The sequence below is a fragment of the Mesoplodon mirus genome (genome assembly GCF_964341445.2).
Source record: "Mesoplodon mirus genome assembly, chromosome: 14".
Classification (NCBI taxonomy): Eukaryota; Metazoa; Chordata; class Mammalia; order Artiodactyla; family Ziphiidae; genus Mesoplodon; species Mesoplodon mirus.
This window is the reverse complement of record NC_138990.1, coordinates 75,476,856-75,501,813: the sequence shown is the minus strand read 5'-3', so window position 1 is coordinate 75,501,813 and position 24,958 is coordinate 75,476,856. Positions and strand designations below refer to the sequence as shown.

Genomic DNA, 24,958 nt, shown 5'->3' with positions numbered 1-24,958 from the left:
AAGCGTAGATACCTACTTGCACCAATGACGGGAATAGACAACCCTTGAGCTGGCGGGACAGTCAGTGGCTTTTCCACAACTACAGCAGCAGGCTCAGCATTATTCCTGTTAAAAGTGTTAAAATATCATCATTAAATGATTTAAATAGTATGTATTTAAAACACTCTTATTTTAACATTTAAGATAATTTCTTTCAAGTACTCCTAACTTTAACATTTCACTGAAGGAAGAGAAAAGGGTAGGGAAAGGAAGAGGACCCAGGGAGAGAATTAGCAGAAAAAATTAAAGGAAAACCTGCACATTTCTGTGTACTTATCTACTCCCACATACTCATAAACCTATACCATGCCCCATAGGATTACCACAAATTGTCAAATAATTCTAAATAAGAAACTGACTACTAACTGGCAAAATAAAATCTTTTTACAGTTAAAAAAATGTATTTAGCAAAGGTATAGAGAAGTTTACATCATCCTCAAATAAACTGAAGACTGAGAGGAAAATTTTGAAATACAGACCTTTCTGTCTCTGCTGAAGGAGGAATATCAGGCTTGGAAGGCTTGTTTGTAGACACTGGGGAATTAAAAGGTGTTCCATTATCAGTGTCTCTGGAGCTATCCAAACAACTGCTATCCAGAGATGATCTTTTGGATTGAGGTCCACTTGAACTTCGACTGACATCAGAAAGACTTTGCTGAAAGAGGGGAAAGCTTTTAGGATTTCAAAAAGTAAATGAGAAAAATGACTGGTTTCAATTCTGAAGTACATATAAAACAAATTATCTTTGGTGATTAATGAAGGTAAGATTTTAGTCCTAGATTGAATTGTCTGTACTTTCCCTCTTTCTTCTCAATAGGTTTGGGCGTTGTAAAAATGCAAATTTGGTCCCAGGATCATTCATCTGAGTTCCACTCAGATTGGAGAGTTACGAGTACAAACTCACCTTTTTCTTCTTCTGAAGAATCTCTGTGGGAAGGTAGTGATGAAGTTGTTTTTTTTTAACATGAGTTGCTTCAATTTTCATTCCCTCCTTTAGCATGTTTATATTGTTTGCCTGTCTGTACACTGTAACAGAGTCAGTATGTTAAAATGGGGAACTTCCTTCTGAACCAAGGGCTCTGTTTTCTTTTTCTGAAATACATACCTTTAATATCTCCACATCACTACACAAACACACATTCCTCTTACAGAACAAATACTTCCAAAACATTTTCACAATGTCACAATCCTATTCAAGTACTGACTAGTTTTCTCATGTCCAACTTCTAAGACTTCCCCATAATCAAATCTAACAAAATAAATGTATGGAAAAAAGGCTTTTTCCAAATCTTGTTTTTTGCTATTTTCCCCAAAGGCAATGTCTTCTCATAATTATTTGCCCGAGTCTGAGCTAATCCTAATACCAAATATCCAAGATGCAATTCAAGCTCTCCTCCTCCATGAAGCTTCTTTTACTACACCAATCACAGAAGGTTAGACATGAGAAGCCATCTAAAAGTACACCCTTATTATACAGGTGGGTAAATGAGGCTCAACAGCCTTGAATGCCTTGCCAAAATTGGAATACACGTAGCCCTAGGTCCCCAGTCTAGTGCTTTTCACTCCTTATAAGAAAATCAGTTTTATTAACTACCATATAAATTATTTAATGTATGTTAATTGTGAATACCAAATTAGATTATAAGCTTACTCAAGACAGGGATGGGAGGTTTCTTTTGCACGGTAACTACTGTGAAATGTAAATTATTTAATCTCTTGGGGCCTCAGTATCTCTATCTGAAGAAGAACATTTTATAAATCTACAATAAACAGAACTTCCCAACCCCCTCCTTTTGGAAAAATGAGTCCAAATTAGAATGGAAAAATTTATATCTATGTTTTCATTCCAGATTGCTTATAAAAGAATCACCAGGAGTGCTTGTTCAGTGTGCAGACTCCTGGCTCCACTCCCAAAGCATGTGATTCAGTGGTTCTAGGTGATGCACAGGAACCTGGATTTTCATGATAAATGTGAGTGCTAATTCAAAAGAATTTAGAAAACTCAGATGAGCTAACCAAGAATATTAATAGTATGAATGTACACTATTCTAGATTATTAAGACAACTCCAAATTTATAACAGATATATTAAGATATTTCAGGGAGATATTCTTAGGGAGCTAGATGTGAAAGACCCTTTTTCACTGATTCTGAAACACATTCAGCAAGCCTGTACTGAATGATATTTATTTCATGTAAAAAAAGTAAAAAGCAAGTCGTCTTTATGACTGTGATTACAAACACTGACTGTGCACACTAAGAATCACCTATAGAGTTTCTTTAGTCTTCTTTTTGTTTTAAAACAGTTAATACATTTACATGGTACAAAACTCAAAGGGGGGATATTTCCCTGGTGGTTGAGCAGTTAAGACTCCACACTCCCAATGCAGGGGGCCTGGGTTCGATCCCTGGTCAGGGAACTAGATCCCACATGCATGCTGCAACTAAGATCCCACGTGCTGCAACTAAGACCTGGCACAGCCAAATAAATTAAATAAGTATTTAAAACAACATCGACAACAACAACAAAAACTCAAAAGGGTTCAAGAGTATACAGTGAAGTTGCCTCACTCTTGTCCACTAGACACACCTGGTTCCTTGACCTAAAAGCAACCAGTTCTGCCAGTTTCTTTTAAAAAAAAACTATATATCCTTCCAGAGATAGTCTATGTATTTTTAAGCAAACATACATATATTCTTTCTTTACACTGGTCTGCAACCCCCAACCCCCCGCCCACCAACAGGTCTTGGAAGTCGCTTCATCATGCCTTTACTTTTTTAATAGCAGAATTTATTTTCATGATATAGATGTTCCATCTTCATTTAACCAATTGCAGAACTTTAAAAAATATAGCCAGCCAGATCCTAGGCAGGTGATACTGCGTTACTGCCAAGGTTGAGCACCACAGCTCCATGATGACAAAGTCTTACCTGTATCAGTAAATGACTGTATATCATATGTCAAGTCTATATTAACACTTTCTGCATTTTCTACTCTCCGAAAAATTATTCCAAGGAACCACATTGATACGTAATTGTTGCTATAAAATAAAATTTAAGAATTTCCATTAATTTTTACAATTTTACAGATGCTATTTGGTAATTAAAACTTGGTCTATGGAAGCATAAATACAAATGTCAATGGTTTGGCCAAATTCTTAAAACTGACACCAAGAACACTGTTAAGTTATCCTGTGTTATTATAAAAGAGGATTAAATGTTCGAAAATGACTTACTAAATATATATTTAAAGATGCTCCAAATATTGTGATGGAGTTTTTTGTTGGGGTCTGTGGGCTACCAACATAGCATGTACTTAGTTTTAATGCATGACAACTCGTGCTCAAGTATACAATGTATTATCCTCCATCAATGCCTGTTAAATAGCATCTCACAACTGATCTTAAACCATGCATATTTCGGATACCATTATTTAAAAAATATGATATTAAAAAATAATTAACTTACTCCTTATGATGTTCCTTATTTCCTGGGAATGATTGGGGATTTACATGGGCAAGAGTAATAAATTCATTCCGTTCCAAATTTCCAACAAGTACACGTATTTTAGATTCTACTAATCCAACCCTAAAATAAAACAACAAGATTTTTCCATATTAAATGTGGAAGCTGCATCCAAGTAAACCAAACAGCATATTAGCTATGATGCTTTACAGGGTTCATTAAAAAAATTCAGTCCAATATTTTAGGGACTCTGTTTAAAATACCATTCAAGTAAATGAGAAGTTACTTAGTGAATTTCTGTTTCCTCCCCTTTCTTTTTCAAGAAGAACTGATCTATTTAATGTATTCCTGATCTAAAATACCCTGCCTTTTAAGACCATAAAATAGTCATGATTGGAGCATGAACAAAAACTGTTCGTTAACCTGGTTCTAAATCTTTTTCTACTTTCAAATCTTATGCCTAAACCCTAAGGCTAACATATATTTAAATAATGTTAACAAAAAGAGCTAATAACTAGCACTTAATTCATGAAATAAACATGCTCTAATCTTTACAAAATTGATACTAGATATTAAATTTTAAAAAGAATTCACTGAAGTCAGATCAGATACTACTAAAATATAGGAAGTTTCATCAGGGACTTCCCTGGTGGCACAGTGGTTAAGAACCTGCCTGCCAATGCAGGGGACATTGGTTCGATCCCTGGTCCGGGAAGATCCCACATGCCGTGGAGCAACTAAGCCCATGCACCACAATTACTGAGCCTGTGCTCCAGAGCCCACAAGCCACAACTACTGAGCCCGCGTGCTGCAACTACTGAAGGAAGTGCGCCTACAGCCTGTACTCTGCAACAAAAGAAGCCACCACAATGAGAAGCCCGCGCACCGCATTGAAGAGTAGCCCCCACTCGCCGCAACTAGAGAAAGCCCGTGCACAGCACTGAAGACCCAACGCAGCCAAAAATAAATAAAAAATAAAATAAATTTATTAAAAAAAAAAAACTTCATCAGATACCTGCAACTTTACTTTCTACCTCACTTAAATGTGACTACTGTCACTTATTTTAACTTATTAATGAGTTTATGAATTACAAAGAATAACTACAAGAACATTTTCACATTTTCAAACGCTTGAAAAAGCTTACACATTATAATTACGGGTTCTTCAACAGCAGATATACAAAACACTGAGTTACTCCCTCTGTGTTATCTAAATGAGATGTTGGCAAACTTTTTCAGTAAAGGGCCAGAGTAAACATCTTAGGCTTTGTGGGCCATACGTTTCTGTCACAACTATTCAACTCTGCCATGCAGCAGGAAAGCAGCCATAGACAATACATAAATGAATGAGTGCGACTGACTGTGTTCCAATAAAACTTTATTTATAAAAGTAAGTAGCAGACTGGATTTGCACTATACCATAGTTTTCTGACCCCTAATCTAGACAAATAAAATAATGTTTTAGTGAAAGGATTCTTTTCAGGGTCTCTTTTAATTTTTTTTCTTGTTTGTTTTTTCATTCGTTCATTCATTCATTCATTCATTTTGGCCAACCAGGGATTTGAACCTGTGCCCTCAGCAGTGAAAACGCGAAGTCCTAACCACTGGATCACCAGGGAATTCCCAAGGTCTCTTTAATTGTCAATGAAATAAGCATTAAACCCTTGAAGCAAAAACAGGACGGTAACATGTTTTCCTTTCCCAAAAATCAGACCTGAGGAAAGCACAACCATCTTTGGTGATCTAACAGTTTCTGCCTGATGGAGCTAGTGAAGTCAATACACTGGAGGCAGAAGGAATTAGTTCAGATGCGCTAGAAAGAATGTACTAGTCCTTGACCAAAAATATCTCCTATCTGTTGACAGAAGCTTAAGATTCTGAAAGCTTTCATGCCACCATCTCCTAAATTAAAAGAATATATGGGCTCATACAACTCAATATCAAAAAAAACCCCAAACAAACCAATCAAAAAATGGGCAGAAGACCTGAACAGACGTTTTTCAAAAGAAGACATACAGATGGCTAACAGGCATATGAAAAGATGCTTCAAGTCACTAATCATCAGGGAAATGCAAATCAAAACAACAATGAGATGTCACCTCATACCTATCAGAATGGCTGTCATCAAAAAGTATACAAATAACAAATGTTGGGGACGATGTGGAAAAAAGGGAACCCTTGTGCACTGTTGGGGGGAATGTAAATGGGCACAGCCACTATGGAAAACAGTATGGAGGTTCCTTAAAAAACTAAAAACAGAACTACCATATGATCCAGTAATTCCGCCCCTGGGTATATATCTGGAAAAAATGAAAACACTAATTCAAAAAGATATGCGCACCCCAATGTTCATAGTGCATTGTTTATAATAGCCAAGACATGGAAGCAACTGAAGTGCCCATCAACAGGTGAATGGATAAAGTTGTGGTGTATGTGCAAAATGGAATACTACTTAGCCGTAAAAAGAATGAAATTCTGACATTTGCAGCAATGTGGATGGACCTGGAGAATACCATGCTTAGTGAAATAAGTCAGAGAAAGACAAATACTGTATTATATTATATCACTTATATGTGGAATCTGAGAAATAATACAAATGAATGTATATGCAAAACAGAAACAAACCCACAGATACAGAAAACAAACAAGTGGTTACCAAAGGGGAGAGGGAAAAGAGGAGGGACAAATTAGGAGTATGGGATTAACAGATTTAACTATGTATAAAATAGATAAGCAACAAGGATATGTTGTACAGCACAGGGAATTAAAGCCATTATCTTGTAACAACTTTTAATGGGGTATAATCTGCAAAAATAATGAATCATTATGCTGTATACCTGAAATTAATATAATACTGTAAATCAACTATACTTCAAAATACATATATGTATATATATAGTCTAGGTGTGTGTGTGTGTGGTAATAGGCTAGGTATCAGAATCATTCAAACTGCCTCACAATTTTGCTTAAATCTGACTCTGAGAAGTGACAAAAGGCAAAAATCTGTACATATATTCTTATCTCATGTCACTTCCAATTCTGAAACATTAATTTGATGGTATTTCTTAAACACTGATGCTTCATGGTCAAGTACAACAGTCATCAAGAAGATTTAATAATTTTGAAAATAGAAAAAGTGTTTTAGAAATGATAAAGCACCATATAAATATGTTATCATCACACAGTAGGTAGAGAATTTGAAATGTCTTACCACTCTAGATGATTTTCTTCTGTTGATGCACTGGCAGTCAATACTATATAATGTCTGTGAAGAATTTTCAGCAATAATCAGGGGGAAAAAAGCCAAGAGAAACATTGTTAGGGTCTGACTTTCCATTATTACTTTCTCTTTCTCCCTCCCAATGAACAAAACAGCTAATACAGGCACACATTTATGAAAATTAAAACATGCTCTGATTTTCACAAAATTAATTCTAGACCTTGTAATTAAAAACAACTCATTAAACCCCAAACCCCACAAATACTGGGTTAGACACTACTAGAATATAGAGACTTTCTCATCACCTAGGGTTTCTGCTAACTTATTCTTTTTTTTTTTTTTTTTTTGCAGTACGCGGACCCTCTCACTGTTGTGGCCTCTCCCATTGCGGAGCACAGGCTCTGCGGCCATGGCTCACGGGTCCAGCCGCTCCGCGGCATGTGGGATCCTCCCAGACCGGGGCATAAACCCGTGTCCCCTGCATCGGCAGGCGGACTCTCAACCACTTGCACCACCAGGGAAGCCTTCTGCTAACCTATCCTTTACCTCACTTAAAATATAAGTGACGTCACCTACAGTGTATTAACTTTATAAGTTTAACATTCTTCTTCCTTAAACACACACACACAAAATGCAAAATTTCAAATACCTATACTTTTGGAAAAAATTTGGCGGCTCAAGGAGTTTGGACCAATCTGATTTCCCTTGAAGAATTTCATCTGTAACTGCGAGACCTAAAGAAAGAGAGACAGACAGTGATTTTGAAAACTGACCATCGTGTTATCAGCTCCTGTGTGACCCTACCCCCAAAGTTCTAGCCCCACCAAATCCCTGAGTAAAAAAAAGTATAGATTTATTATGCTCTTTCTTAGAACATAAAAGTCAATTTCAACCAGACCGGGGTGGCTCTATTTTTGGCCTTCATATTATCATATATTTTGCAAAACCAAGTACTTAAAAAATACACATTTGAAAGAACTTTTAGAAATAATAGGCATAACTGCAATAGAGAATAAAACTGTTGTCAATCAAAAACTCGTGGGAACATGTAAAGGGTAATAGGGCTAACAGGTTTACCTTGTTTAAATTCTTCTACCATTACTGTTCGAGTTGATGTGGACACATTATACGTAGAATTCTGTTGTGGGTAGGCAGGGGTGATTATGGGCATGAGATGATACCTATCTGATGGATTTACCTGTGAAATTAGAAGCAGAATAATTGATCTATTCTCCTATTTCAGTTGTCCTCACTTCATTTCCCCAAAAGTCTGAAGAATATGAAATATAAATTTAATACTACATCTCCTCAGTTCTAAGAAGTACATTTCCTCTCCCCAACTTCATTTATTTCTGAAGTCAGATGTGTCTGATAATCAAAGTTAAAGAAAACTCTGCAGAAGTTTATTTCTCCCCCAAAAAGCTGTTAAATGGATGGTGCAGCCTATAAACAGTGGTCTTTTAGAACCAAGGAAATACAACGTAAGTGCAAAAAGCATTATCTGGTCCAATGGTTCTCCATCCTCTTTCTGCACCTATTCAACAGATGACTTCCCCTTGGTTACTCAGAGGAATGAGTACTCACTCTAAAAGCAAATTAAAATGCAAGGTGAGTGAGAGTTATGCTATCTTGGAACCATGAATCTGCTTTAAACTGTACTGCAAAGTACATCTTTTATATACTTCAGTACTTTATTATTAGTAACTAATTACTTGTAAGACAGTTTTTAACAATAGATTATAACATCTTGGTTGATATACCCACTCATCAAGTCTTATATGGGTGATTTTTAATGACATAACATTTGGATCAGAATTGGAGATACAAATCATCTGCACCGAAAAAACACAGTAGAGGGAGGGAAAGGTCTACAGTTACACAGAAGGAAGATGAACAGGAACAAGAGGAATTATCCTTAACTAGATTGCACTTTACAGAATCATCCTATTCCTAAAAGGTTTTAATGAAATGCCGTAATAAGTCACATACCCGAGGATCCCAAACTGGCAAATTCAAATTGCTTTCTTCCGGTTGCTTTAGCAGCACAGGATTTGGCCATTCCCTAACATGAAATAAGCAAATAAACTCACATAAGACCTCATTTCAGGAACTATATGAAATGTTAAAATCATTAGATGCTGCTCCAACTTTCACACAGCACATGTTTTGGGTATTTGGTATTGAAAAAAAAAAAAGAAACTGACAAAGGAAGGGAGTATACAAAGGAAAAAGCTGCTTATTTTAAAGCAGTGTTCTCTGAAAGGGCAAATACTACTTTGCCCATTAGCTGTAACTAATTTAAACCTGAATTTTTTCTTTCCTTCTCATTTGCTTTCATGGACTTAACTCTGATAATTTAATACCAGCAACAGCTAACATTTACTGAGAATACTCCTAATAAATTGTGTGCAGCAGCTATAGTTTACATATGAGGAGATCTTAACCTCTATATAGCTAGTAACTGGCAAAAGACTAATCTCATAAGCTAAAGGCCCACACTTACACTCCCCATAGAAGAAAGCACCATCCGGGGTCCCATCATTGCCTCAATTTTGATGTTTTTAAATTTAACTTAAAAAAGGAATGTAAGACGACAGAAAAGGTGTAAGCATAGCTCTTAAATTTGCAAACAAATTTACATATAGGCAGAGGTTAGTAAGTAGTGAAAATATGCATATGAATACTTACCACTTGGAAAAAACTAAGAAGAACTTATGAACTAAAGTAGAAGCTGCTGCATTTGGATATAATTGGCAAGTTCTTGCAACTAGCATTGCCCAGGAGACACCACCAAGGAATCCCAACATGTTGGAATAAATACCACGTCCTAGAAAATTAATTCAGTTGTTAATTATTGTTAGGACCTACTATCCATGACATTTAAGTGTAAGGAACAGTATAACTTCCCTCCTAAGATTTGCTTCTAACTTTTCCCCCTTATAGAAACATTAAAATCAACAAACAGACCTTCATGTTAGGCTCACATTCTTATCAGTAGACCCTAAGCTGCTCACCTTACCCCCTACTTTGCCCTCCAACACAGACATCTCAGTTCCTTGCCTCAGTTCTGACTGTCCAACTGGGCCCTACTGATATAACATTGGAATTTCCCACCTTTCAATATCTGTGGTTGGGAGAGAAATGAAAGGGAGGAGGAAAGATATTCGGAGGGTCCACAAGTAGGGAAGAAAAACTTCAACAGTACACTAGTTCCCCCTTATCTGTGGAGGAAACATTCCAAGACCTCCAGTGGATGCCTGAAACACGGGGTGGTACTGGTATTTATGATAAAGTTTAATTTATAAATTAGGCACAGTAAGAAATTAACAACAATTATAAAAATAGAACAATTATAACAATGTACTATAATAAAAGTTATGTGAATATGGCCTCTTTTTGTCTCAATGTCTTATTGTACAAATTTAATGCCCTTTCCATCTTAACTGAGTACTTATCACTAACTGTGGTTATAACGTTTTAAAAATTAATTTATTAATTAATTAATTTATTTTTGGCCATGTTGGGTCTTTGGGGCTTTCTCTAGTTGCGGTGAGTGGGGGCTACTCTTCGTTGTGGTGCACAGGCTTCTTTCTCATTGCGGTGGCTTCTCTTGTTGCGGAGCATGGGCTCTAGGCGCGCGGGCTTCAGTAGTTGTGGCACGCAGGCTCAGTAGTTGTGGCACATGGGCTTAGTTGCTCTGCGGCATGTGGGATCTTCCTGGACCAGGGCTCGAACCTGTGTCCCCTGCATTGGCAGGCGGATTCTTGACCACTGCGCCACCAGGGAAGTCCCGTGGCCATAACTTTCGCAGTTTCACAGAGGTGAGACAGCAAAACTAGCACGAATTTCTTTTTCTTCCTTTACAATTTCATTCGTTCTATAGATCTTAGCAATCTCGACATATTTTTTTTTCCTTAAGTTGATAACTTTCACCTTTTCACTTAAAGGAAGCACTTTACAGGCTTCTCTTTGGCAAATACAAGTTGCCAGCATCACTACTCTTGCACTTTGGGCCCATTAATTAGTTAAATAAGGGTTACTTGAACACAAGTACTGCAATACCATCTCTGTCCCAGGCAGGACAGAGAGAGATTTCATCACACTACTCAGAAGAGCATGCAATTTAAAATTTATGAATTGTTTATTTCTGAAATTTTCCATTTAATATTTTCAGACTGCAGTTGACTGCAGGTAATTGAAACTGCAGAAAGCAAAATGGCAGATAAGGGGGGACTACCCTAATCATGTTCTTGGGCATTTAAAAATTCAACTGTAAAGTTGGGGACTGACTTCAGTATTGTGCAAAAATTTGTATACCTCTCCATAAAGTACAATACACCATTGATATTACTCATTTTCTTGAATGATTGTTTCTTTTTTTTGAATGATTATTTCTTACAGCAATCTATAAAGAAGCATTACCATATTTCATCAAAACTGAGATGTCCTCAGTTATTATATAATACAGATGATTTTATGTCCCATTAAGCAAGGTAAAAAAATACAAAATATCATTTCAGTTACATTAAATGTGAAAAACATGCATCTAATAATTGACAAAACATCGTGTTTAATCTATAAGGAAAAACAAATTGTTCATAATACCCCTTTACTGCAGATTACTTTACCCCTGACTACACAATATAATTGAGCCCAAGGACAAATTCTACTTGCTTAAGGTCTTTTTAGATGTGTACTGTCCTATATGGTAGCCACATTTGCCCATATATAGTATTTTTTTGGTAACAGCTTCATTGAGCTGTCATTCACATACCGTAAGATTCATCGATTAAGTATAAAATTCAATGGTTTTTATTCTATTCACGGAGTTGTGCAATCATTACTTTAATCAACTCTGGAACATTTTCATCACCCCAAAAAGAAAACTTTAACAGTCACACACCTCTTATTCCCCCTAAGTCTTCCCAGACCTAGGCAACCACTAATCCACTTTCTACCTCTATAGATATGCCTACTCTTAACATTTCACATAAATGGAATTATACAATATGCAGACTGGCTTCTTTCACTTAACATAATGGTTTCAATGTTCATCTATGTTGTAACATGTATCAAAATTTCACTCCTTTTAACTGCCATATAATATTCCACATTATGAATATACCACATTTTGTGGTCGTTTCCACTTTGACATTATTAATAATGCTATGAACATCTGTGTAAAAGTTTTTGTGAGGACCTATGTTTTCACTTCTTTTAGATATTATTTAATTTTAAATTTAATTAAAATTAAATAAAATTTAAGTTCAGTTCCTCAGGTGCACATTTCAAGTGCTCAACAGCCATATGCTTACTGTATTGGACAGCACAGATATGAAATACTTCCATCATCACAGAAGGTTTGATTGGAAAGCACTGTTTTAGACCGTAAAACCTGGTGCCAGAAGTGCAGCACGGCTTAAATGTAGTTACAAATAATACAAAATGTGCTATGCCAGCTCAGGGCTGGGTCTTTTATGAACCACATCCTATATATATAAACTAGTACAGTTCAAGGCTTTATTAGAAGAGTGTTGAAAGGTAAAAACAAAAGGTTAAAACTATCACAGTAGGTTCTTCATTTAATACATTTACTGAACACCTGCTATACACCAGCCTCTCTGCTGGTAATGGGGAGACAGAGATGATACGATGGTCCTGTCCATAGAGAGCTCGAACACAAGTAAGGGTTTTACTCTTCAAGTTCTAACTCATTCTGACTCCCTGGCTGCAACCCAAGATGTAAAGTCACACATCAGAGCACTGGTAAGCATCACACCTGAAAAAGAAACAGCTTCTCCAAAGCTTACTGCACCTCAATCCCCCAAGGTATCAACAGGTTAAGGAATTCCCATATGTGCTTCTACCATGAGCAACTGAAAATTATAATTTTATAATGCAAACGTAAAATAAAAGACTTGGGATACTTACGTTTTGCCCATAGTTTGACTGCTCTTAGGGTGAGTCTGAAAGTTTCTTTATTTGGCACTAAATGCAAAATTTCATCAGTAACTCTACAGCCTGAAAAACATAAAGCATTCATTTTTCATTATGCAACAAATTCCAGTTAATTCAAATGTCCTTCTAACTTTGACTCTCAAATGCTAAAAATATCAAAGATACTAAAATATGAGGTTTAATTTCTTTATGTACTTTAAATTATGTACTTTAAATGTAGCCCTTATATAAGAGAAATCACTTTGCTTATAAAGAATTAAAAAGCACATGAGTTATACAATCCAATATTAAAATAAGAGATGAGTCTGAATATCTTTTTAGCTTTTTTCCACCTTTGGCTTTACTGTTAATCAAATGCCTCCAACTTATAAAACTGTTATTGCTTTAATGCAAACCTTATCCACAAATACTGTGATTTACTGTTGCACTCTGGAAATACAGCAAAATGCAATGATTAAGTTAAACAAAATATTTCCATAACAGCTTACGGAAAAACCTGAATGAACTTTTTGGCCAATCCAATATAAACCAGTGTGGTTCTCAAAGTGTCGCAGTGGACTCCTGGGAATCTATTAGGTCAAATCTATTTCTATAATATTAATGCTTTCTTTGCCTGTTTCACTGTGTTAACATTTGCACTCATGGTGCCAAACCAGTGGTGGGTAAAACTGCTGGTATCTTAGCAGTGAATCAAAGCCATGGCAACAAACTGAAATAGTAGACAATATTATCTTCACCAAAAATTTGCAGTTAAAAAACAGGAAAGGAACGTGTGTGATGTTTGAACATTTTCAAGGTAAGCTGAACTATCTGTTTTTTTTCAAGGAACACCAGTTTTACTTGAAAGAATGATTGACAAGACAACTACAGTTATTCATACGTGGGTATTTAGCAGACATTTCCTAAAAAATGAACAAAGTGAGCCCCTCACTTCTAGGAAAACAAATGACAAAATTTGTTACCAATAATAAAGCTTGAAGTTTCAAGTAAAAATTAGAATTTTGGACAACTGGTATCTGCTAGTGTGAGCTTGACAGCTTTCCGAGACTTAGACTTTTCTAATGAGATTGGTGGTGACATTAATGAATGTGATTTTTTAAAAATTATTTTATAATGAAATGTGTGTTAACATTTAGACGATCCAAATAACTTTGTGAGCCAGTATTTTCTAAATGACTAAGGCACGATAGGACAAAATCGTGCATGGGTAAAAGATCCATTCAAAGAATAAGACAGACCAATAGATTTTAATGCAAGAGTACAAAAAGTTAACTTATACAGTTTTAGGTTTGATATTCTAATTAACACTTTAAAAAGATCACTTTTATTCAGCAAAAAAGGGAACAAACTACTGATATATGCTACAAACATGGATAAACCTCACAAACATTATGCTAAGTGAGAGAAGCCAGACACAAAAGACCACATATTACATGACCCCATTTGTATGAAATGGCTATAGAGATAGAAAGTAGATTAGTGGTTGCCTGGGATTGGAGGTTAGAAAAAGGAATGATTGCAAATGGGTATGAGGGATCGTTTGAGAATGAAGAAAATGTTCTAAACATTCACAACTCTGTGAATATACTAAGACTACTGAATTGTACACCTAAAAAGGATGGATTTTATGGTATGCAATTACTCCTCAATAAAGCTGCTGAAAAGAAAAAGGAAATTGGGCTTCCCTGATGGTGCAGTGGTTAAGAATCCACCTGCCAATGCTGGGGACACGGGTTCGAGCCCTGGTCCTAGAAGATCCCACATGCTGCGGAGAACTAAGCCTGTGAGCCACAACTACTGAGCCTGTGCTCTAGAGCCCGTGAGCCACAACTACTGAGCCCGCGTGCCACAACTACTGAAGCCCACGCGCCTAGAGCCCGTGCTCTGCAACAAGAGAAGCCACCGCAATGAGAAGCCCGTGCACCGCAACGAAGAGTAGCCCCCGCTCACCGCAACCAGAGAAAAGCCCGCGCGCAGCAATGAAGACCCAACACAGCAAAAAAATAAATAAAATTTTAAAAGAAAAATAAATAAATAAATAAATAAAAAGAGGCTTCCTCCAGAAAGAAGATTATTAAAAAAAAAAAAAAGAAAAGGAAATTGTCCATCAGTCAAGTTTTGGTGTAGTATTAAAGAATACCCACAATTATCTGAAAAGGCTATGAAAATACTCCTTCCTTTTCCAATTACATATCTTTAAGAGGCCAGATTTTCTTCCTATACTTCAATCAAAACAAAATTTTACAAGAGATTGACTGCAAAAGCAGATATGAGAATCTAGTTGTGTTCTATTAAGTCAAATATTAAAGAGTTGCAAAAATGCAAAAAAATAAAAAAGCCACTCACACAAAAATATATTTATATTCACTTATAATGGGTTTACTATTGTTATTTTAAAATGAACTAATAATTAAACACCTTAAAAATTTCTCAGTTTTTATTTCTAATATAAATTGATAAATATAACTCACATAAACAGAAGATCTTGCAGGGGGTGGTCCTCAAAAAATGTTTAGGGTATAAAAGGGTCCTGAGACCAGTAAGTTTGAGGACCACTGCTATAAACATAAACATTTCAAGTAAATTTGTGTTTTAAGATGCTTAAATGTGATCAGATTACTTGTATAAAGAAAATTACATCATTTTTAACCGAGTTTGTCTAATTCTTAAAAAGTCTATTAATAGTTTTGCAAAAAGATCTCTATTTGTCTAATTGTTTTCAAGCAGGTATCTGAGATTTCTCTTTAGAAGCTTACCATTTAGGCTGCGAATACACCTTATATCAAGGCTTCTCAGTCGAGAGTCGTCTCTTAGATCTAAATTATCTGATATGGTTTGTATTGCCAGTCTTGCAAAGACTAGATCAATCTTTGGAAAGATGAAAAAAAAAAAGAGAGAGAGAGAGAGAGAAATATTACTTTTTCTCCTTTTAGTCCATTCTCCCCCCTTCCCACCTCAAAAATGTAAAAAGTTCTAATTATTAGTTTGGGAAGTTCTACCAAAACTTCCAAAGGCCTATGCAGGTAATATCACATTGGAAAATCACTGCAAAGTTTTGGGAGAATAATTTTCAAATTAAGGGAAAGCATTTTAATTTTGCCAATCATTAAAAAAAATCAAAACCTCGTAAGTGAATTTCTAGATAAAGATGGCAGATCCAACACATTTACATTCACTCCCTCTTGAAACCCCACTAAAATACCAGCAAAATTTTATTTTTATTTTTATTTTTATTTTTTTGCGGTACGCAGGCCTCTCAATGTTGTGGCCTCTCCCGTTGCGGAGCACAGGCTCCGGACGCGCAGGCTCAGCGGCCATGGCTCACGGGCCCCACTGCTCCGCGGCATGTGGGATCTTCCTGGACCAGGGCACAAACCCGTGTCCCCTGCATCGGCAGGTGGACTCTCAACCACTGCGCCACCAGGGAAGCCCTGTTTTGTTTTTTTGTTTTAGTTTTATTTTTTTTTTAAAGGCATAACCCACTAAGTCAAAGAGAACAGAAGGAGACAACTGTAAAAACCATGAAATCTGGAAAGCAGATGCACAAATGGTAACAGACTCAGCAGATCTAAGGAAGCAGAGATAAAACATATTATATCTGGGAAATAAGGACAGGAGGCTGTAAATAAGTTCTTAAATAAAAAGGAACATTTAGAGAATAAAGAAGTATTCTTAGAAATTAAAAAGATGATGGCAGAAATGGAAAACAAGAGAACATTTAGAAGATGAGAAAACCCCAAAAAAGCAGAACAAAAATATGAAGATGTAGTTATAAGTGGGAAGGAAGAAGTAAAAAAAAAAAAACAAAAACCAAAAAAACACGGCAGTCCTGGGGGTCCAACATACAAATGTTAGGAGTTCCAGAAAGAGGACAGAAAACAAAGGCAGGCAACACAATTGAATTCAATACAATTTCCAAGAACTAAAGGACAGGTATTTCCAAATTGAAAGAACTACTTGAGTGCCTTAGCACATTTGGTTGAAAAGACACATACCAAAACAAAGTGTATTACCATAAATTTTACAACTATGAAGACCAGGGAAAAAAGAAGAAAAGAAAATCACACAAGTGGCCAAAAAGGCAAAATAGGTCACATAAAAACGATGAGTAATCAAATTGGCCTCACGCTCCTCAACAGAGTATGGAAGCTAGACAACAATGAAGCAAGGCCTTCAAAATTCTGAGAAACATTATTTCCTACCTAGAAGTCTATGCTTAGCCAAACTATCAATTTGGTGTGAGAACAAAATAAAGATATTTGTAAACATTCAAGATCTCAAAAATATGTGCTCTTTTTCAGGAAGCTGGTGGATGAGTGCCACTAAAATGAAAGTAAGTCAAGAAAGAAGAAAACTCAAGAGAGAAGCAAAAGGAAATCCCAGGATGAGAGAAGAAAGGTGTCAGAATGACAGCTGTATATCAGTCATGGAGAACAATCAGTGTGGATTAGAATAAGTGAGAAGAATCAGTGAGATATTTTTTCAAGACAGGACACCTGAGAAATCCAAATCTATTTAGTGGAGATTTAGACAATTAGGAGAGACTGAATTTGAATTAGTCAAAGTATAAACATCAAGCAAATAAAACACAAAACATTAACTCCCAAGAAAACAAAAGCCACACAGAAAAGAATGGTAACCTAGTACATTTTGTGCTCAGTTTTGAACATTATTTATAAGACCATAATAATATAAACACTGAATACTGCTCCAACTAAAACTATAATAATATAATTATTTTAGGAGGTTATGGGAATGAGAAGGATGTGTATAAACATCTTGGGGGTAGGGATGGAGGTTGGTTCCTTTTCCATGGTGAGGAAGGACTCACCATGACTAGACTATTTGATTCCTTAAAATTCGTGCCTATATAAGTCTGATTTTTAAACTATAAAACAAACAAACAAACCCATATAGGTTAAATAGTTCAATTATAAAGTCAGAAAAATATTTAACACTTACTTCAATTCCATCAAATTCAAATTTTATGACAGGCACAAAGGCATCTTCTACAGCCTACAATAAAAGAAAACAATTATAACAAATAAGGTGTAATCCTTTATCCTTCCCAAATGCCAATAACATGAATACTTTTTCTCCCAATTTTTATTTTAACTCAGTAGGAAAAGTGAAAATTTTCTTAGTTTCTCATTCTAGCTAAGCAAGCACTTCTACTTTGTGACTGTGTTAAGATACGCAAAATGTCCATGACAGTAGTTACCTAACATATTATCCTTCTAAAAATATTCATCAGAAACTGGCAGGCAGAACTGCTATCATCTGGGTATTTACTATTTGTTGAACTTAGCTGAAAACTGATTATTTACAAAAAGCACTAGTGTTAGACATTAAAATATCAGATCCCATGACTAATCTATCAAAAAAAATCTATATCATTTGGATTTAGTAGAAACGTTTCTCTGAGCCTTCTTTAATCCCCCAACCTAACAATTTTTTTTTTCTTTTTTGTAAATTTTTTGGCCCCACTGCCATGTGTGGATCTTAGTTCTCTGACCAGGGATGAAGCCCTCACTCCCTGCACTGGTAGCTTGGCATCCTAATCACTGGACCACCAGGGAATTCCCCAACCTAACAAATTCTTAACCTCTTTCTCCATTCCCAGACACCCAAATAACAAATCCTCTGACCTTCGCCTTATCCAAGCACTTGAGATTGCATTAAAACTACCTGTTTGTTTAGTACCCCCAGTCCCTCCCTCACACAAACTATCTTGTTCGCTCTTGTATTTGTGGGACTAAGGCCAGTATCTGATGAATCATTGGTGCTGAAATTTTATCTGCTGAATGAATGGCTAGATATACACACAGCAAGAGTTACTAGTTGAACCTTATACATAATGAGCCATTTGCTGTGTACCAACCATTTATCAGATATTATAGTAAATGACTTATGTAAATTATCTCATCAATCCTCCAAAAAACTTTATAAGAATGTTATCACTAGATCTTCATTTGATAGCTAAGGAAACTGAGACTCAGAGAGAATAGCTAACTTGAACAAAATCCACGAGCTAATATGTGGTAGATTCTAGATTCAACTCAGGTGTGTATAACTAAAAAGCCCATGTTTTTAGTCATTACTGTTATTTTAACAAGATACACCAAATTCTTAAGAAATATGTCAACCATCATAAGCCCTAGCTTTTGAAGTTATCTGTTAACAAATTCAAAATATTAAATATGAGAGGATACTTACTCTTAAGTTTCTAATGCCATCTTGATGTTTCAATTTTTCAAAAAAAGACTGAAAAAAATCAGATCTCTCCACATGTCTTGGAGCAACACAAAGTGCATCAATGTCAGCTCCTGCAAATCAAAGTATTTATTATCAAGAACAGTATATTGAATATGTATTACGTTTTTGTATACACAAATATATGTACAGAAGAAACTATGTAAGATGAGTATAGGAAATAATACAGTACTCTAGTAGTGAGATAATGGGAATTTTTTCCTCTGTATTCTAATTATGAACAACAAATAAGTTTGTTATTGAAAGTTCTTATCAGTAAAACATAGAAAAGCAATTACCTTTGGTGTGTACTCCAAGCCTATAGGAGCCAAAGGTGAAAATTTTTCCACCAACAGTAGCCACAACAGAAGGTGGGAGATTCTAAAATAAAATTAAAAAACGTTTAAGGCATTCAATTGTTCAAATTATTTAGCATTAAAATTGTCTAAATGCTCTAATACATGCTGACAAGGATGTGGAGAAAAGGGAACCTTTGTAGACTATTGGTGGGAATGTATATTGGTGCAACCACTGTTGAAAACAGTAGTAAGGTTCCTAAAAAAAAACCTAAAAACAGAACTACCAGGGACTTCCCTGGTGGTGCAGTGGTTAAGACTCCACACTCCCAATGCAGGGGGCCTGGGTTTGATCCCTGGTCAGGGAACTAGATTCCACATGCATGCCGCAACTAAGAGTTTGCATGCCACAGCTAAGGAGCCAGCAAGCCACAACTAAGCAGCCTTTGAGCCGCAGCTAAGGAGCCCACCTGCCGCAACTAAGACCCGGCACAACCAAATAATAAATAAATAATTTTTTTAAAAAAGAACTACCACATGATCCAGCAATTACACTCCTGGGTATATATCCAAAGAAAATGAAAACATTAATTTGAAAAGAGATATGCACCCTAATGTTCACAGCAGCATTATTTATAATAGCCAAGACACGGAAGCAAACTAAGTGTCCATCAACAGATGAATGGATAAAGATGTGGTATATATACAGAATGGAATATTAGCCATAAAAAAGAATAAAACTTTGCCATTTGCAACAACGTGGATGGACTTCGAGGGTATTATGCTTAGTGAAATAAGTCAGACAGAGAAAGACAAACACTGTATGATATCACTGACATGTAGAACCTAAAAAATAAAAACAAACTAGTGAATATAACAAAAAAGAAAGACTCACAAATACAGAGAACTAACTAGTGGTCACTAGTGGGGAGAGGGGAAGGGAGAGGGACATGATAGGGGTAAGGAATTAAGAGGTACAAACTACTATGTATAAAATAAATAAGCTACAAGGATATATTGTATAGCACAGAGAATATAGCCAATATTTTATAATAACTATAAGTGAAGTATATAACCTTTAAAAATTGAGAATCACTATGTTGTACACCTGAAATTTATATAATATTGTAAATAAACTATACCTCAATTTTTAAAAATTGCCTAAATGCTACTGATATGTACTACATTTGTCAAGTTTGGTGAGCTGACATTTGTAAAAGTACTTCAGAGCTTTTTTGATTGCAGCTGAAGTAATGAAGGTATTCCCAGAGGAAAGACGAGACAAATCTGTGTCCAGTATACGTGCACACATCTCTATCTTAAGAAAAACGTTTTTTATCACTTGACCCTACCTGTCCCCCCAAATTACCTGATTTGGCTCCATCACTCTTAATAGTCACCAAGGAACTTGCAACTACCAAATTAATGCACTTTCAGCTCTCTACAGTTATCATACTCTTGACTAATACTAATCTCCTCTTAAGTTTTTGTGACAGATATGCTTAACTTATTGATTCTAGCTCTGTAATATTTCTGCAAGAAAGTAGGGTAATTCTTGACATGATCTCCTTATGAGAGCTAATCTAACAACTTTAATTAACGTATTTTTGGTTGTACCAGAAGTACAATGCTACTTTTCACCTCTCTCTAGAGCCAATTCTAACTGCCCATCAGATATTTTCACTCAGACTTTCTGATCCACTTCAATATCCATGCCTGAAACCTAGCAAAAAATTCTTCCTATGATAAACCAGGTATACCTCCTGATTTCTCTATTTTTGTTCCTTATTTTCCTTACTGCCCATACCTATAAGTCATTATTATTCTTCCTGGCTTACCAATTGTTAGGTTATATCCCTCACATGTCACTTTCTCCCCACCCACTCCCATTCTGTGCTATTTAACAGTATCATAAGTTACCCTCTTGCCATTAGTCTTTATTTCTTACTCCATTTTGTTAAAAATTCACTGGCTAGTGTTCTTAAATTAACTCTATTACATAACTCTTCTGCTCAAAACTTGCCAATGCATTCTTCTATGGATACTGATCCTTGGATCCCAAGGACTTCCACAGTATGCTCTTAAGGATCTTTCTTGCCTTGTCTCCTGATATTCCCTTCTGAAGCTCCAACTGCCAACATGTTACATAACCTAGTCTCCTTTCCATTGCATTTGCCATTTTCCTTCTCTCAAATGCTTGCCATCCTCTCTGGGTATCTTAATACTATCTATTTTTCAAAGGTCACTTCAAGTTCCACCTCCCTCATGAAGCCTTCTTTGATTATCCATCTTGTAACAAGCTCTTTTTTCCCCCTGTGCTCCTCTACTGTTATTATCTTTAACCACTTTTATACTACATTTATTGACTTTTTTTATTCTGTGTATGTTAGTTCCATCTCTTCAACTATATCTGAATTCCTTGAAGGTGAGAACTATGTCTACTACTTCTATTTCCTCAAAATGCCCAGTCCAAGTTCAGAGAGTAATATCTGCTAATGAACTTGACTAAAAGTATCTGCACAACAAGACATTATGTTTGTTATTTTCTCTGTTTAACGAACATGTTTCAAGAGTACCACAAATAATAGCTAGAAAGAGTTAATAAAATTATTGATGACTAACATGAATCAAAAGGATACAGAAGCCCCTTTTAGTTTACCTTCCTACTTTGAAAAGCATGATTTCTTCTTGATTTATGAGAAAGTGATAAACTGAATCACAGAGTAAAGTATTTTCCCCACAAACCACAGTATTTAACTAAAATGATTTGACTTGGAGTTCTGGACTGTTTAAACTTTAAATATTCCAACTGTGTGTAGAATATTAAAATGATCTTTGATCTAACTCAAATCCTTCAGATATTTTTCAAACTAAAATATGCATAAATGAAAGGGAATTATAATGATATAAAAAAGACCAATCACCTTATCTATGCAAATAAAGATGTTAAAATCAATTAAAATTTTTAAATGATTAGATATTTTATTTTCTTTGCTTAAAAAATGCCAAATAGTGGCAAAGCCTCAAATTTTTAACAATGGTTTTATGCCTAGAAATTAAATGGAAACCAGCTACTGGTCTTTGCAGATTAAAGCACTGATGTGAACGAAATGAGGGAAAAAGCAATTTAAATAATTAAAAACAAAAAAACTTTTTGACCTTGGAACAGATTCTACTGGATTTTTCTTTTAGGTGCAAAAAACCACACAGTAAGAAAATTAGTTAGGTGTATCTCTCAGTAAAGTAATCTAGCCTCTTTTGTGAATAGTTTAACACTTGACTTCCCTTGATGTATCCTAGAATATGGATGGGAGCAAAGACCTCAGCACAACCACATCAGCTGACATAAAGACCACACAAGAAGTCATAAAGCTTGATACTCTGATTTTAAAATAATTCTAGCAAGTTGTGTATCTGTTTTGCATACCCATAGCAATCATGGACTGACATTTATTCAATCCCTGAGCTCTGTCCTGAGGTTGCACAGGTGAATAAGACAGGTTTATTTCTTAAGGAGTTGATCAGCTAGTAGCAGAGAAACAAGCATGAATTTTTTTTTTTTTTATTACTCATGACTAGCATTTCACCTGCTCAGAATTCAACCTAACTGAAAACCTCTACTATTGATAACCCGGCTGTGAGCTCAGAAATAAGCCAGATAGTCATTTGACAGCAAAAGTAAACAGCATAAAGACCATTTATTTAAACTGAATGACTGTAGATTAGCACAGTCCCTCATAACCTTATTCAAAGCCCACTTTTTAAAAGAACCAATTTTATATATGTATCATAAGTACAGAAGGAAATAATAAAAGTTGTAAAAGAAAGAATTCTAACAGGTGTTTATCTAATTTCTAAACTGATGCAGATTAATGGGCAGAAAGGGATTTGACAGAGAGAGACTGCTGCTGTGAGCCATTAACTTTCAGCTGAATGCTGTTAAGAGATGGGAAAACTGTAAAAAAACAAAAACAAAACAAAACAAAACGAAAACCCTAAAATTTAAAATACAACAGTTTGAGCCACTTAGTGAAGGGGCAAATAGTATTACCCAGTTGAACATGCCTTGCCTCATTTTACTACAGCCAGTAAAATATTCATAGTGATGATTCCCTGACAAATGAGACTTCAATTATACTCAAAATACTCTAAGAAAGCAAGAAAAATGTAATCGATTTCAGAAGAAAAATAGTTAAGCTACGGGGGTGGGGGGGAAGTTGTCTAAGTATAAATTAGGGTTTGCAAACTCCTATGTCTCATGGGCCAGGCAGGTATGCAAATGACGGAAGTATACACATAAGAAACACAGAAACTGATAACTGACAGGTGCTGTGTCAGAGAGAGCAGGGAGTGATGGGGACCATGAAGCACCAAAGGGGAGGAGCCCAATTCCATTCAAGCCTCTTCCTGCCTTGCACAAAGGAAGGCCCAGTGCTGCCAGACCTGGTATTTCACAAGAAGTCTGAAATCTGGCTTTTAAAGTAAAATCTCAGTATTTAAATTTTGATCTACTACATGTGAGTCAAGCAAGACATTTATGTGAACTGCAGTCAGACACTGGCTACCTCTGGGGTAAATCCTCACTTATTTAGGACTCAATATCTACACCAATTCATTTCCAAGTATACTAAAAAGTTTTAATGTATTTCTGATTATTCTCAACTCTGCATCTTACTACCAGGACATAATGAAACTATGAATTCAATTTAGTTTAGAGTCTTACCTTACTCTCACTGACCTCAGAAATCCATTCTTTTACTAAATTGTTCAGTTTACCAAGAACAACCAGCCTATAATAAAAAATAACATGCTTTAGATGAAAACAAACAAACACCAAAAACAAACAGTATTTTAAAAAGTAATTAAACATATAGGCAGTACCTTTGTGTTGGTGCTAGAGTAAAAGCATATTATACACGTGCTAATGCTATCACATCTGTTGACACATGGCACATCTCTTTGGCATTCTTAGGTTCCTAAGAGTTCCAAAGAGACGATAAATGTGATGACAGTATTTTGGTCTTTGAGCTATTTTCAAAATTCAAAAAGCCTAATAAAAAAATCAAAATTACCTTCAATAAAGCTGCAGAGGCCAACTGAACTGTCAACTTTCTTGGCCTTACTATGGAATAAAATCAATTCAGTGTGGTGATAATAGAGGTTAGCATTCTCTCACTGACAGTTATGAGTTTTTGGATAATAAAAACAGGTAAATAATTTACTGGCTAATTTTTATAAAATTTACTTAATAAAAGCAATTTGATATTAAAACAAACTTGCAACCAATGGCATATCCAAATCCAGATTTAAAAAAAAAAAAAGAAGAAGAAAGATAGAAGAGTTTAGGCATCTCAAAGATAACACACGAAACACTGAATTCCTGATCTGTCTGAACCTGCTTCTCCTGCAGCCTTCCCCAGGTAATGGAATCCCATCCTTCGAGATGCTGAGACCAAAAATCTTGGCATCATCCTTGACCCCTCCCCTCCCACCCCCTCACATTCCACAGTCATTAAACCACCCTACTTTTAAAATACATCCAGAATTCTACTCCTTCTTATCACTTCCACTGCCATCCCTAGTTCGGGCCACCATCATGTTTTTCCTTGGGTTATTATGATAGCCTCCTAACTAGTTTCCCTACTTCTGCCTTTGACCCCCCTTCAGACTATGCTCGGTAAAGCAGCCAGAGTGACTATGTTAAACATGAGTAAATCATGTCAATCTTT

General features: G+C 35.7%; 1 protein-coding gene across 2 annotated transcripts in view; it reads right to left on the bottom strand.

The window, feature by feature from the left end:
• The window catches only part of PAPOLG (poly(A) polymerase gamma), a 37,903-nt gene that overhangs the window by 9,804 nt on the left and 3,141 nt on the right, over positions 1–24,958 (bottom strand). For both annotated transcript variants that reach the window (XM_082642255.1, XM_082642256.1), the window contains exons 3-18: positions 23,953–24,019; positions 19,233–19,314; positions 18,898–19,007; positions 17,644–17,697; positions 15,438–15,549; positions 12,655–12,744; positions 9,412–9,550; positions 8,713–8,785; positions 7,801–7,921; positions 7,373–7,457; positions 6,715–6,768; positions 3,507–3,626; positions 2,970–3,079; positions 944–1,065; positions 519–694; positions 17–105 (exon numbers count right to left, since the gene is read on the bottom strand). In XM_082642255.1, coding sequence (XP_082498381.1) covers positions 17–105; positions 519–694; positions 944–1,065; positions 2,970–3,079; positions 3,507–3,626; positions 6,715–6,768; positions 7,373–7,457; positions 7,801–7,921; positions 8,713–8,785; positions 9,412–9,550; positions 12,655–12,744; positions 15,438–15,549; positions 17,644–17,697; positions 18,898–19,007; positions 19,233–19,314; positions 23,953–24,019 — 1,604 coding nt within the window. The remainder of the gene's footprint in view (positions 1–16; positions 106–518; positions 695–943; positions 1,066–2,969; positions 3,080–3,506; positions 3,627–6,714; positions 6,769–7,372; positions 7,458–7,800; positions 7,922–8,712; positions 8,786–9,411; positions 9,551–12,654; positions 12,745–15,437; positions 15,550–17,643; positions 17,698–18,897; positions 19,008–19,232; positions 19,315–23,952; positions 24,020–24,958) is intronic.